The sequence below is a fragment of the Macaca fascicularis genome, chromosome 14 (assembly GCF_037993035.2).
Source record: "Macaca fascicularis isolate 582-1 chromosome 14, T2T-MFA8v1.1".
Taxonomy (NCBI): domain Eukaryota; kingdom Metazoa; phylum Chordata; class Mammalia; order Primates; family Cercopithecidae; genus Macaca; species Macaca fascicularis.
Window position 1 is genome coordinate 115,690,969 of NC_088388.1, and position 12,848 is coordinate 115,703,816.

Below are 12,848 nucleotides of genomic sequence, written 5' to 3' on the forward strand. Positions count from 1 at the left end.
GAGTTCAAGGATCAGCTCTGTCCTTGGGGCTGGGCAAATAGAGTGGGCAAACAGCAAGCTGCGGGGGCTGCAGGGCAGGGGTCAAGGGTTCAGTGGGGGTGGGAGGGGAGTGTCTGCAGGCTTGCAGGTCCCTGGGGTGGGGTCGGGGTTCCCTGCACTCATCCCTTCCCCTCCATGGGAGTGTGTGGGCGGTTGCCATTGTCCATTGTGTTGGCAGAGGAGAGGGTGGAGGGACGCTGGGACTCCTCCACCCAGGAGACCTCCTCCCCCACCATCCTGCATTCCAGGGAGACTACTTCACTCCCCTTCCCCTTCCCCCCATCCTGTCCTCCCACCAGTGCGCTTCTTTAGTCCCCAGCAGGTCCTCCAGGCCTCTCTCCAAGCCTCCCAAACTGGTAAACCTGGGGAGAGGGGAGAGCGCTCCGTGGCTCCCAGACTGAGGTTTCGGAGACCTCTTGCATCAAAACACTCTTGAGAGTAATTCAGAGCTGCCAACTTTTAATTCTGTCTTGTAAAGATATTGTAAAGACCATCACTTCAAAAAGGAAAGACTTGAAAAGAAAAGGGCATAATCTCAGAATTACATTACAGAATTGAAGCCCCTTAGATTGAAGACGTCTCCCTTCGCATTGTTCACACTTACATTTGATCACGCACACGTGAGACTGGATCTCAGCCCTCGGGAAGCCCTGGTGTGGGGAGAAGACCCTCGGGTAAGGAAGTGGCAGGAGACCACCTTTCTCATTTCACTTGGCCTCCATCTTGCTGGAGGAAGATTGTGGGCAAGTTATGTAATCTCTCTGAGCCTCAGTTTTTTATCTGCAAAATGGGGCAAGAATGGTCAGGGTTTTTGGAGGCCCCTGAGACAGCCTGTGAACGTAAAGTGCAGTGTGTCCGTTCGTGTTTGCAGCATCATCTTGTCAGGTTTCTCCTGGAAGGCCCAGACCTCCCCCAGCAGGTTACTGACAGGACCTGAGTCCTAGAGCCCGTGATGCAGGCTGAGAAGAACTGTGAGATCACTCCAGCCCCTTCCCACGCCACCATCTCACAGATGAACAGACTGAAGAGCACGGAGGGACTTTGCCCAAAGGCTCTCATCTCTCAGGGAGTTAGACGCAAGGCTGGACCTAGAACCCAGTCTCTGGACTTAGGATGCAGGGCAGACATGTGCCCTGTACCATCACCCCAGGAAACTCCCTAACACCACAAACCAGCCTGACATCTCTGTTTACCAGATCAGGGAGTGGTCGGCCTCATGCCTTTCACTTCAGAGAAGATTCTGGAGCCAGAAAACCTTAGATTTGAATCCCAGCTCTGCCACTTACTAGCTGTGTGACCCTGGATGAGTTATGATACGTCACCTCCCCACACATCAGTTTCTGATTGAAGATAATGATAGAACATGCCATCGCCCAGAGTTACGGCAGGGGTTACTGTGTGGCAAGCAGAATAACGCTCCCCAAAGATGTCCACATACTCATCCCTGGAACCTGTGGCTTTGCTACCTTCCATGGCAAAAAAAGATTTTGCCAGTGTGATTAAGGACCTGGAGATGGGGTGGTTGGCCTGGATTCTCCAGGTGGGCCCATTGTCATCACAGGGGTCCTTAGTTATACAAGAGGGAGGCGGGGCCTCAGAGTCAGAGAAGGAGATGTGAGGATGGCAGCGGAGGTCAGACTCATGTGACTGCTGGAAGGGGGCCATGAGCTGAGGGGCATGGCCAGCCCTTCCCTAGAAGCTGGAGAAGGCAAAGGATTTTCCCCTGTAGCCTCCAGAAGGAGCACAGCTCTGCTGGCACCATGATTTTAGCCCAGTGTGACCCATTTTGGACTTCTGTCCTCCCTAACTGTAAGGTAATAAATTTGTATCGTTTTAAGCATGAAATTTGAACATATATGCAAAACTGTTAGAAAGGTACCTCGCACTTAGTAAACAGTAACTATTGTGTTTTCTAGAATCCCAGTTTCTGGTATTGTATTCCCTTATTCCCAGTACACTTGCTGTATCAGACCTGAGACCTCAGCTTCTGCAGCAGGCGTGAAGGCAGCAATCCCACATTTCTCTGCTTGACCTTAACTTGCAGTTGCTGAGATATGGGTCTTTCCCAGGACTGAAGGGGCCCCAGATGTCTGTGGGACTGTGTAGACAGGGAGGTGGCCTTGGTGAGCCGTCAGCCTGGACTGCCTACTTAGCCATCCCAGCTGTCTGTAGCTCTAGAAAGTGGGAAGGTGGCTGGTCCCCTGCTGGGACAGCTCACAGGTGTCTCAGGCCAAGAGAGCATCTTTTCTTTTGGAGGGTAGAGTTTGCCCCAGTCAGCACATGGGGGAACTCCTGTGGTTGTACTCCAAGATACTTGCCAGTGTTTGACCCTTCTCTTTGGTTTGTTACTAAAAGGATTGTTATGGCTAAACCTAGTATTTAACATTTGCACAGTTCTTTAGTGGCCAAAGCACTTTCACAACTTAGAATATCCCTATAAGGCTGGAGGCCAGATTTTACCCTTGTGATTTTTGCCTGTGGGAAAACTGCAGCTCAGAGCTGCCCTGCATCCTTCAGCTGTTAACTATGTAGCACTGGCAGGGGTGGGAATCGGGAGGCCTGGCTTCTAGTTTTTTGAGGGTGGCCTTGCACCCTTGCGGAGCCTGCAGCCTTTGCAGTCTGATCAGGGACTTCTCAGTTTCCTGGCTCGGGGACTGCAAGGCGTCAGGATAGGGGGTGCTGTTGAACAGCATCTTACCAAGCAGGCAGTTTCCTTTTTTAAATATACTTATTCACCAGGGCGGCTACTCCATTTTATTGCAAGGTATTTGGCTTAAACTCGTCCAAGGCCCCTTTACTAATGTTTTGGAAAGGAAGGAAGTCTTTCTGGACAGAGCTGATGGAAAAACTCACAACAACAAACTGGGTTGATGACACACTCAGACTCAGGGTCCAGCCAGGCATTGTTCAAGGTGCTCAGTGGCCATGGGTTGGACTGTTCAGTGGCTGCGGGGCCCACAAAGTAGGCCTCTGTTTCCACCCACTTCTCTCTCTCATCTTGGGAGCCTCCAGAGCGACTGCTCCTGAACAGGGTTACCAAGTCCTGGCCCTGGATGCCCTGACATGTGCGAAAGTGTTGGCAGTGACTGCAGGAGTGGATTTTGCACAGAAAGATTAGCAACTCCTTTCACAATTTATGTCCCAGCATACTGGTCCGTCTGTATCGGGAGGACTCTGTCCCCTGCTAGGTCTGGCACCTATTTGCTCAGTGAATGGCACTGGCACGCTAAAGGGAGGGTCACCAGCCTGGTCATACGGAGGAGTGGGTCCTGGGAGGGGAGGCAGTCTCATACCAGCCCCTGCTCAGAACATTTCTTCTGGGAGCATGTGGTGTCAGCCAGAATGAGAGTTAGGGAGGGGAGGTGCCGACTGAGCAGGGGAGACAGGACCCCCACCCCCACTATTTGGCAATTTTGCTGCAGCCCCAAGTTAGACCCGTGGGTGGGGCACTGCAGCCAACTATGCAAGATTCTCTCCTGCCCTCCTGCTTAGAAAAGACTAAGGCCAGGACAGAGCTCATCTTTGATCAGCAGGAGGGAAGCACAGTAGCCCTGTGAATTCTTGATCTTTGCAGTTGGTGTGGGGTGAGGCTGGCACAAAGTCAGAAAGAAAATCATGCTCTACATGGTTTTCTGTCAGCATGGCTCCTGTTTTCTGGAGCTGAGCTCTCCAGTCTGTGTCCAGGAGCCAGTGCCCTGCTTCCTCCAAAAGCTCACCCTCCCTCTGGTCCAAAGGCACCCTGGCTGATTTTAGGAGGGAGTGGCATCTATTACAATAGGTGCTACAATTTGCTGGAAGGGATCTGGGTATTATCACTGTTTGGTTCTAGAGACTCACCTAGTCCTCCTTGAGAGCATACACAGACTCAGGAGTTTTAGAAGACCCTTCTTGAGAAGGCTGTTTTCTTCTCTAAATGGCCCTACAGCAACTTTCTAGCCCCTCCACAGACTTGTAGTCTTTCTTTTCTTTCCAGGAATGCAGTGGTGCGATCATGGCTCACTGCAGCCTCAAACTCCTGGGCTCACATGATCCTTCAGCCTCAGCCTCCTGAGCAGCTGGGACTACAAGCATCTGCCACTAAGCCTGGTTAAGTTTATTTTTTATAGAGGTGAGGTCTTGCTATGTTGCCCAGGCTGGACTCGAACTCCTGGGCTTACGTCATTCTCCTGCCTCAGTCTCCTGAGCAGCTGGGGTTACAGGCGCGTGACACCATGCCCAGTTTGGAAGGCTTTCTAAATTCCCACCTCTCATTCTTCCTTCTGTGAACTCAGATGGTGTTTCCAGCTTCAGTGAGCTTTCTTCATAGAAGCCTTCAACCACCTGTCTCTTAGCCATGCCTGGAAACTTGCTGGAAACTCTATCCTGCCCTTGGAAGTTCACGTATGGATAAAGGGGAAAACTATAGGAAAATCCCACCCCTGCCCTGCCTTTTTTTTTTTTTTTTTTTTTTTTGAGATGGAGTATCCTGCTGTCACCCAGGCTGGAGTGTAGTGGTGCAATCTTGGCTTGCTGCAGCAACCTCTGCCTCCTGGGTTCAAGCCATTCTTCTGCCTCAGCATCCCGAGTAGCTGGGACTACCGGTGCCCGCCACTACACCTGGCTAATTTTTGTATTTTTAGTAAAGACGGGATTTCGCCACATTGGCCAGGCTGGTCTCGAACTCCTGACCTCGGGTGATCCACCCACCTCGGCCTCCAAAAGTACTGGATTTACAGGTGTGAGCCACGCCTGGCCCCTCCCTTTCTTTCCAAATACTTATTTGGCTGTCCTTTCATTCGGCCAATGGAGGTCACGTCATGAAGGGTCCAGCCTGTGTCCACTCTTTGAGGATCTTTCCCTATACTCTTCAAAAGTGCCCTTTCAAGGAGCTGTTTTCCACCTGGCCCGGCAAATTCAAATGCTCCCTTCTGATGGGGCAGAGTCTGAGCTGGGTGCCCAGGGACACAGTGTGAAGCAGAGTTCAGGCTTCTAGAGAATGTGAGTTTCATAAGGGTGAGATGAGATCATGAATCACTCAAAGCCCCACCCTAAGCCTGGCAGACCTCTCCAGCCTCCACTGCTCCAGCTCCCACTTACCTGAGGCTTCTCCTAACTAGACTCCAAACCACAGGCAAATAATCGATCAGCCTAAGAACACAATCAGGCTTCTATCTACACAACCTCCTACTGTCCAACTAAGTAACCAAGTTGTAAGTAAGTGCCTCACAAAAGGACAAAAGGAAGGACAAAAGGTCTTAGCAACTTGAGTCTGCAGATTTTTTTTAATCCTTTTTAGTTCAACATAAAATGAGAAAGAAAAAAAAATACTTCTGACGTTTTCAAAGAACAGAAATAGGAAAGTATGTTCATATACATTCAACATATACTGCGCATATTGGTTACTACAATACAAAGCAATGAGTTGTTTTTTTTTTAAAGTGTAGTTTGCAAGATGGCACGGTTAGTAGGCTCACTGGCTTTCTTCTGGTGTTGCTGGAGGGTGCAGTCTGCTCTCCCATACATACAGTACCATGTAAACAGATCAGGCTGAGCACGTGGTGGTGGTAGGGCAGGTTGGGGGCATAAGAGCTGGAACAAGCGCAGATAAGTCAACAGCTTTTAGGGCTTTCTTGGTAAGCCCCCTTCTGGTGAGTAGTTGGTGACCCCACCAAGTGGGGGGGAGACTGGGACCATGGAAACATGGGACAGCTCCCAGGAAAGGCTCTTGCACTGCAGAATTCCACTCAAGGGATATTGGGTCCAGGAGCCAAGCTGCCAGTATCAGTGGAGAAGGACAAGGTGCATGGAGATCCTGCCAGCAACATCAGGATGGCCATGCCGGGCACCTGCTTTCCTCTGTGCAAATTCAGGATGAAAGACTAGGAGGGGACTCAGGACCTCTTGTTCTGCTTTCCCAGAAAAAACAAGGGTGGAGAGTCAGAGTATTCAAGGTCTCTCTCTTGTTTTGAAGATCAGAGGGAGATAACCCAGACCCTCTCTCAGCCCCAGCCAGCAGAGAAGACTTTGGTTTCTAACAATGAAGAGAAATAAAGATAACACAAACAATAGCTATTGCGTATGCACTGCTTCAGCTGGGGAAAGGAGACCACTGCATCTGTCACTGGCACAAGTAAGAGCTGTTCACAATTACAATGCCTAAAGGAAATACTTTGAACAAAAGGTGCAAGTCACAATTCAAATAGAACAGAATCTGGTTAAACATTTCTCATTTAAACAAAAATTCCTTTTCTCTTTATTAATAATGATAATAACAATAGTATCAACATTTACCAAAAACAATTTCTACATGATCAAGAATTAAAATATAGGGGCTGAGGGTGCCCAGTGGGGAAGAGGGGGTTAGGAGAGAGGCAGGGCCCAAGGCAACCTACTACACTTCTTGCCTGTGACAAAGAGGCTGAAAGGGGAGAGCATATATATATATATATAATATATATACACACATATAATATATATATTATATATATACACTTATATATATGGAGAAACAATCCTTTTTATAGCACAATATAAAATGAGAATGAAAGATGTCACAGAAAGCATAGTGCACTGCTGTCGGGTGTTCAGTCCATAGATAAAACCAGCAGGATGATAAAGGCAACCAACTTTCCAGGTTACAAGGGGGGAGCTGAGTTATCCACCAAAAGCAAAGGCTCAAATTGAGACATTCTAACTGGCAAACCATCTATGCCAGGTCACTCTCAGCCTCCGTGCTAAACTCGTCATATGATCTTGGCTGGGACAGACATGTTTTCCGTGGATCCCAGCAGTAAAGACCTCTCTGGGTTCCAGGCTTGGGGGTTTCTCTTTTTTTGTTCTTTTTGTTCTCTAAGTGCCAGAAGCCGTCACCCTTCCTCTCTCCCTTTGCCTGCCATTAGGATTCCAGAGGATGGCATCCTTTAGTATTTGCTTTTGGGGAAGAGCAATGCAGGGGGATGGAGGGTGCTCTGCTGATGAAGGCTAGGGAGGGAGTGGCCCTGAGGCCCCTGGCCTCTGAACTCTAACTGCTTTGCTCTCCTGTTTCAAAAAAGGAACGAGAGGAAAAAAAGGAAGAAAAAGAAAGTAAATGACCTCCAGAAGAAAACATACCAAAAACAAAACAAAACACAAACCCCCAAACACAACAAAAAAACCACCAACTCAAATATACTGTCACAAAAGATGAAGAACGTGGATTTCCTTCCTGTTTATTTCCTTGGTGACTTGGTCATACAAGCAAACATGGCAAAACCCTCTCAGAACCCAAAAGAACAGCACACGGCTGAACCAAATGTGAGGAAAGGAGCTGTGATATTTTGGGTGGAGAGAAACACAAGGGCGATTTGGCGCAACGCTGCAAGATACTGTGGGTTTACGATCAACCTTTTCATTCCCAAGCTGTACACAAAACCTGGAATAAAGCAGACACAGAGAAGAATTAGTTTGAAAAGAGACTCAAATATTCCATTTAAAACTTTTAAAAAAATGGAGCGGGTTCGCTTTTCCTCAGGTGTTCAGGCAGCTTGCCATACTGAGGCTCTGATGTGGATTTGCCAAGTGGCTTCCCTTTCATCAGGCCTCTTCTGTCAGAGATTTTCCAGATACAACCCATGGTGCCTGCTGTGTACTCTCTGCATTACTCCAGCTGAACGAGCCAGTTTCCCCATTCTTTCTACCATGGGCCTCTCATCACACATTTCCCTGGTCTGGAATATCCTGCCACTTGCTTCTGTACGGCCTTAAAAAATATGGCTGGACATGTTTTCCTGCCAGGTTTTGTCTTTTAGACTGAATTTAAGGACTTCCTCCTTTCCTTATTACGCTGGCCAGAGGTCACCTCCACCCTCTGGAGCCGTAGCTCACTGCTGTAAAGGCTACAGCACCTATAACACGAGGCGGGTCTTGTGTCTTATTCCCCATAACCGAACCAAGAGACTGTCTTTAGCATTTCTTCTGCACACCTCCACCCCTACCTCATGCCCTAAAACTAGCAGGGTAGTTAATGCAAAGCAAGAAACTGTGAAGGCCTCGAGGGGAGGCGTGGCACTGTCGACTGCACTGGCCACCACAACACACGCGCTGAAGCTCCCGATGGGATCGGGAGCGGGCACTGGGCCACAGGGCTGGTTTGGCCCTGGCCAGGGTGACACTCACTCTCTGTTTCTTGTTACACGCCTGCCTGCTCCATGCTGAAGGAGACTTCGGGGTGCTTGTAGCTGAGCAGAATGTCTGTAATACACGTAGATGGATAGCAAGAGGAGTTTAAATGCTGGCTGCCATCACTCAGGTCTGGGTGCTCATGACCTCCCAGGCTTGCCCCACATTCTGCAAGACCAAAAAGAACATGAGGTTGGCAGGGAACTGGGGGGCTAGGAGAGCAAGGGGGAGACAGAGGAGGAATCGAAGGCAACCTGTCTGAGCATCCCACAGCCTGACTCCCAGCCCTGAATTCTAGCTCACAGCAGGCCCTCAAGGTGTTGAGTGACAATGGGCGGGGGCCAAGATTCTTCCTGTATTCTCTGCCTGTTCCGTTTTTGCCCTTTTCCTTTGCCCTTTCCCATCCTTAGGTAAGATCAACTACTATAGTGTGAGAGAAGATAGAGGACTCCTTCAGAAAGGACCACCTCTTAAACGGTGAAAGGGACAATGATTTTACTGCCTGCAGGCACCCGTTCCTGGCACTGTCTGTGTTCCAGACATTGTGCTAAGCACTTTATACTCACTAAGCCAGGCAGCCCTCAGAGCACGATGTAGGATAAAGGCTTTGTCGTTTTTGCCACTTTATAGATGAGGATCTCGGGGTCCAGAAAGCCAAGTGCCTCGCCTGCAGAGCCTGAAAAGGACAGCCTTGGGACTGATGGCAGACCTGTCCTGCCCAAGGCCTATGCCTATTATTTGTTATGACACCCTCCCCCAACTGGCTCCAAGGAGAGCCAAAAATGTGCCATTAGGACCTGATGCCCTCTAAGCAGAACCGGAGAAAGTGATTGAAGGCGTGTCATCACAGAGATGAGACAGGAATGGGAGAGCCCTGTGCCATCTGGCCAGAGGCCACACCTCCTTTACACACCCGCACTCAGGGAAGACCAGTGGGGAAAGGGGCTGTGTCCAGAACGTGTGGGATGCTGTGGCTCTACCTCTCCATGAGCTCTTCCTACCGAAGAGGGGAGCGGTCACGGAAGATGGAGGGAGGCCCCTCCAGGAACTTCTCTGGAGTGCCCCATGCATAAGGCTCCTCACCCTCACTTTCCCCATCCTGAAACTGCTGGCTGCCCATGAGCGAGGACTGACTGAGAACTGCATCCGACATCCGGGCAGAGCTAAGTGCTTTCCCAGCCACAAGACTCATTCCTGGCAAGTTATCCAGCTGTACCTGCAGAAAACAGTTAAGAGAAGAAATAAGCACACCAGAGAAGGCACCACTCTCAGGCAACCCCTAAAGACAGCTGGTCCTTCTGAAGGAGCCCAGGCAAAAGACAGCCTGGGGCCCCGCTCCAGCCTCCTTCCTCTACAGCACCACCCAAAGGGGGCGCTCCACAGCCGCAGTGTGGGACGCTGCCTGGCTTTCCCCTGTGGGTGGTGAGGGTGGTGCGGATGTGGCAAATCTCAGCTGGTGGGGACACCTTGACACCTACATGGCTTTCTAAAACCAGGTTTCCGACCTCTCCCCATCTCCACTGGGACTTTGTCTTAGGAACAGCACGATCCAGTCACACTCTGCAGTGATGGAAATGTTCTCTCTCTGTCCTGTCCAATATGGTAACCAGTAGCCACAACTGGCTACTGAGCACTTAAAGTGTGACTGAGGAACTGAATTTTTAATTGTTTTTAATTTTAATTGGTTTAGATTTGAATAGCCACATGTGGCTAGTCTAGTAACTAGCGCCACCCTAGGAAAACAAAACTGCTGAGGCCCACCAGTTCCCCTGATCTGAGTAAGCTCAATGTAGCTGCTGAAAAATAACCAGAAGCTTATGGGCTTATTTGCTGGGGCCTGAGTTTAGACTAAGAAGAGGTTTAATAATCAAAACTACAGGGAACAGATGGCAACTATTTCTGATTCTTTGGTCTAAAATTTGGAGCACAGATTCTACTTGAATTAAGGTTTGGTCTGTTAGGGTGACTCAAAGAAATGCTCTCAAGGCGGGCGGATCACTTGAGGCCAAGAGTTCGAGACCAGCCTGGCCAGTATGGTAAAACCCCATACCTACTAAAAACACAAAAATTAGCCAGGTGTGGTGGCAGGCACCTGTAGTCCCAGCTACTCAGGAGGCTGAGGCACAAAATTCACTTGAACCAGGGAGGTGGAAGTTGTAGTGAGCTGAGATTGCGCCACTGTCCTCCAGCCTGGGCGACAGAGTGAGACTCCGTCTCAAAAAAAAAAAAAAAAAAAAAAAAAGACGAAGAAAAGAAATGCTCCCCACAGTTTCCAGAAAGTCTGGATGCCGACTGAGGAGAGCGGCCAAGAGAGGCTACCCCACATCACTATGCTCTGTTTCAAGGCTGGGACTGGGAGGATCCACCTCTGCGCAGCAGGAGGGACCAACATACATAAGCATCGTCGCTGTTCTGGATCGTGTGGTGTCTCTGGAGGGCCCGGGGCCTGGGGTGCTCATGGACAGACGGGCGTGCTGGGTACCCGAGCCCATTGTGATCCGGCAGCTCCACTGCTTGTCCTGGAGAACTTCTATCCATGCAGTTCCCTATGACAGGCTCTGAGGAGGCACAGCAGAATAGAGTCAGTGGGGTGGAACTTCTCCCAGCACTGCAAACTCCCATCCAAGAAATGTCTTGCAAGGGACTATGGGCAAGGCTGAGGAGACCGTGTACACTAACTGCTAATCCTCAGCCGGTGGTCACGGCTGAGAGGAGCCTGGACCAGCCCTCCAAAAGTAAGCTGTAGGGGAGGGGGCCACACCCTTAGGGAAAAAAATCCCACATAACAGGGCATGGCTGGACCCCACTGAACCTTCTCTTCTTTCATTTCTCTGTTGAATTAACAGTGATCTGTTCTCAAACCTAGATGCACATGAGAATTACTCTCAGAGCTTTCAGGACGCTCTAGCCTGGGAGGATGCGTCTGTTCTGCGGCTGCCTCCTGTCTCCTCCCCCGGTGACCTCAGTGTACCACACTGCTCCTCTCCTCTTTCTACTTCTGTAACTGCTGCTTCTGACTCCTTTGATGGCCCCCCTACCCTTTCTAAGCAAGTACTCTCCACATTTTTGTCCTTGACCTTCTCTCTCCCCATACTTACTTTGGCAACATCATCTGTTTTCATGGCTGTACTGTCTTTATGTAAAGAATTACTGAAGTGCTCCTTTAAGCCCCAGATCCATACTTCCAGCTACTTACTAGGTATCTTTCCTTGGATATCTAACCAGCATGTAGCACTTACCATGTCCAGTTCCAAACCCATCCACTTCCCCCATAACCTACTACTCCTTCAGACATTGTTGTATTGATGCCTCATTTTCCAAATCTTCCAGGCATAAGCTCTTGGGGCCACTATTGATTCCTTACTCCTGGTACTGAATCTACCTCTGCAATGCTGGTCACTTCAATCCCTTTGTTGCCAATCTCATGGAAACCTGATTACCTCTTTCCTGGATTATTTCGCTAGACTCATAACCAATCCCTCATTACTACCCTACAGAGACCAACCATTCTGTAGTCCACTTTTGTTTTACAACACTGCCCCCAGCTGTCTTCCAATCAGTGTCTCATAATCCCCTCTCCACACATTCTAAGCTCTAGTCAAATGGGACCACTTAACTGTCCCCCATCTATGCACAATTCTATGCATTTGCTCTCATTGTTCCTTCTATCTGCAAATAACTGATTCTTCTGCCTCCATTCCTGCCAATCCAAAGCAACTCATCATTCTATGTTCATATCAAATGCTATTGTCTTTATTAAACTTTTTCTTTCAAACAGAAATAGATCATTTCTTCCTTTAAACTTCAAAAGACTTTGTGTCTGATTGCTCTAACATTATCCTTGGTACCATGTTCAATTATGTACTTAATCATTCACATTAGACTATAAATTCTTTGCAGGCAAGAACTATATCTCATGTATGTCTGTGAACCTTCAGTGTTCTAGAACACTGTCCTATACCCATTATGATCTCTTTCACTGATGTCAGTAAATGCTCTTTAGGCCGGGAGTGTATAATCCCAGCACTTTCGGAGGCCGGGGCAGGTGGATCACCTGAGGTCAGGAGTTCGAGACCAGCCTGGCCAACATGGCGAAACCCTGCCTCTACTAAAAATACAAAAATTAGCCGGGTGTGGTGGTGTGCACCTGTAGTCCCAGCTACTCAGGAGGCTGAGGCAGGAGAATTGCTTAAACTCAAAAGGCAGAGATTGCAGTGAGCCAAGACCATGCCACTGCACTCCAGCCTGGGCAACAGAGTGAGACTCTATCTCAAAAAAGAATAATAAAAATAAATGCTGTCTTAATATGGGCTACTATCCTGTTAGAGCATGCAACTCTATAGATTAGAATTGGAGAGAAAGAGGAATGAGTACTTTTTCTTGATCAAGGATAGTCAAGAAGACTATCAAAGCCACACCTATGTTGACAGGATCCTCCTGGTAGCACTTCTGACTTCAGTCTTTAAAAGCCTGGGACTTGAAAATAAGTTGTATTTGCTTGGTTGGTGTTCTAAGTTAATGCTTCTTGGAAACTACTGAGCTTATCTTGGATGAACTGACTCTCGGTGGGACTAAGTTTAAAAAAAAAAAAAACTCTTAATAGCAAACACAGCTCTAATGCTAACTGTGCCATTCCAATGATCTATTTGAATAATGAAAGCAAAGCATACTTC

General features: G+C 48.8%; 1 protein-coding gene across 11 annotated transcripts in view; it reads right to left on the minus strand.

Annotated features, from left to right (window-relative positions):
* Positions 1-5,281: 5,281 nt before the first annotated feature.
* SIK3 (SIK family kinase 3) overlaps positions 5,282-12,848 on the minus strand; it is a 257,920-nt gene continuing 250,353 nt past the window's right edge. For all 11 annotated transcript variants that reach the window (XM_074015274.1, XM_074015275.1, XM_074015271.1 and 8 more), the window contains 4 exons: positions 10,570-10,733; positions 9,259-9,391; positions 8,173-8,343; positions 5,282-7,429 (listed from right to left, as the gene is read on the minus strand). In XM_074015274.1, the coding sequence (XP_073871375.1) occupies positions 8,186-8,343; positions 9,259-9,391; positions 10,570-10,733 (455 nt within the window). In that variant the 3' untranslated portion in view covers positions 5,282-7,429; positions 8,173-8,185. The remainder of the gene's footprint in view (positions 7,430-8,172; positions 8,344-9,258; positions 9,392-10,569; positions 10,734-12,848) is intronic.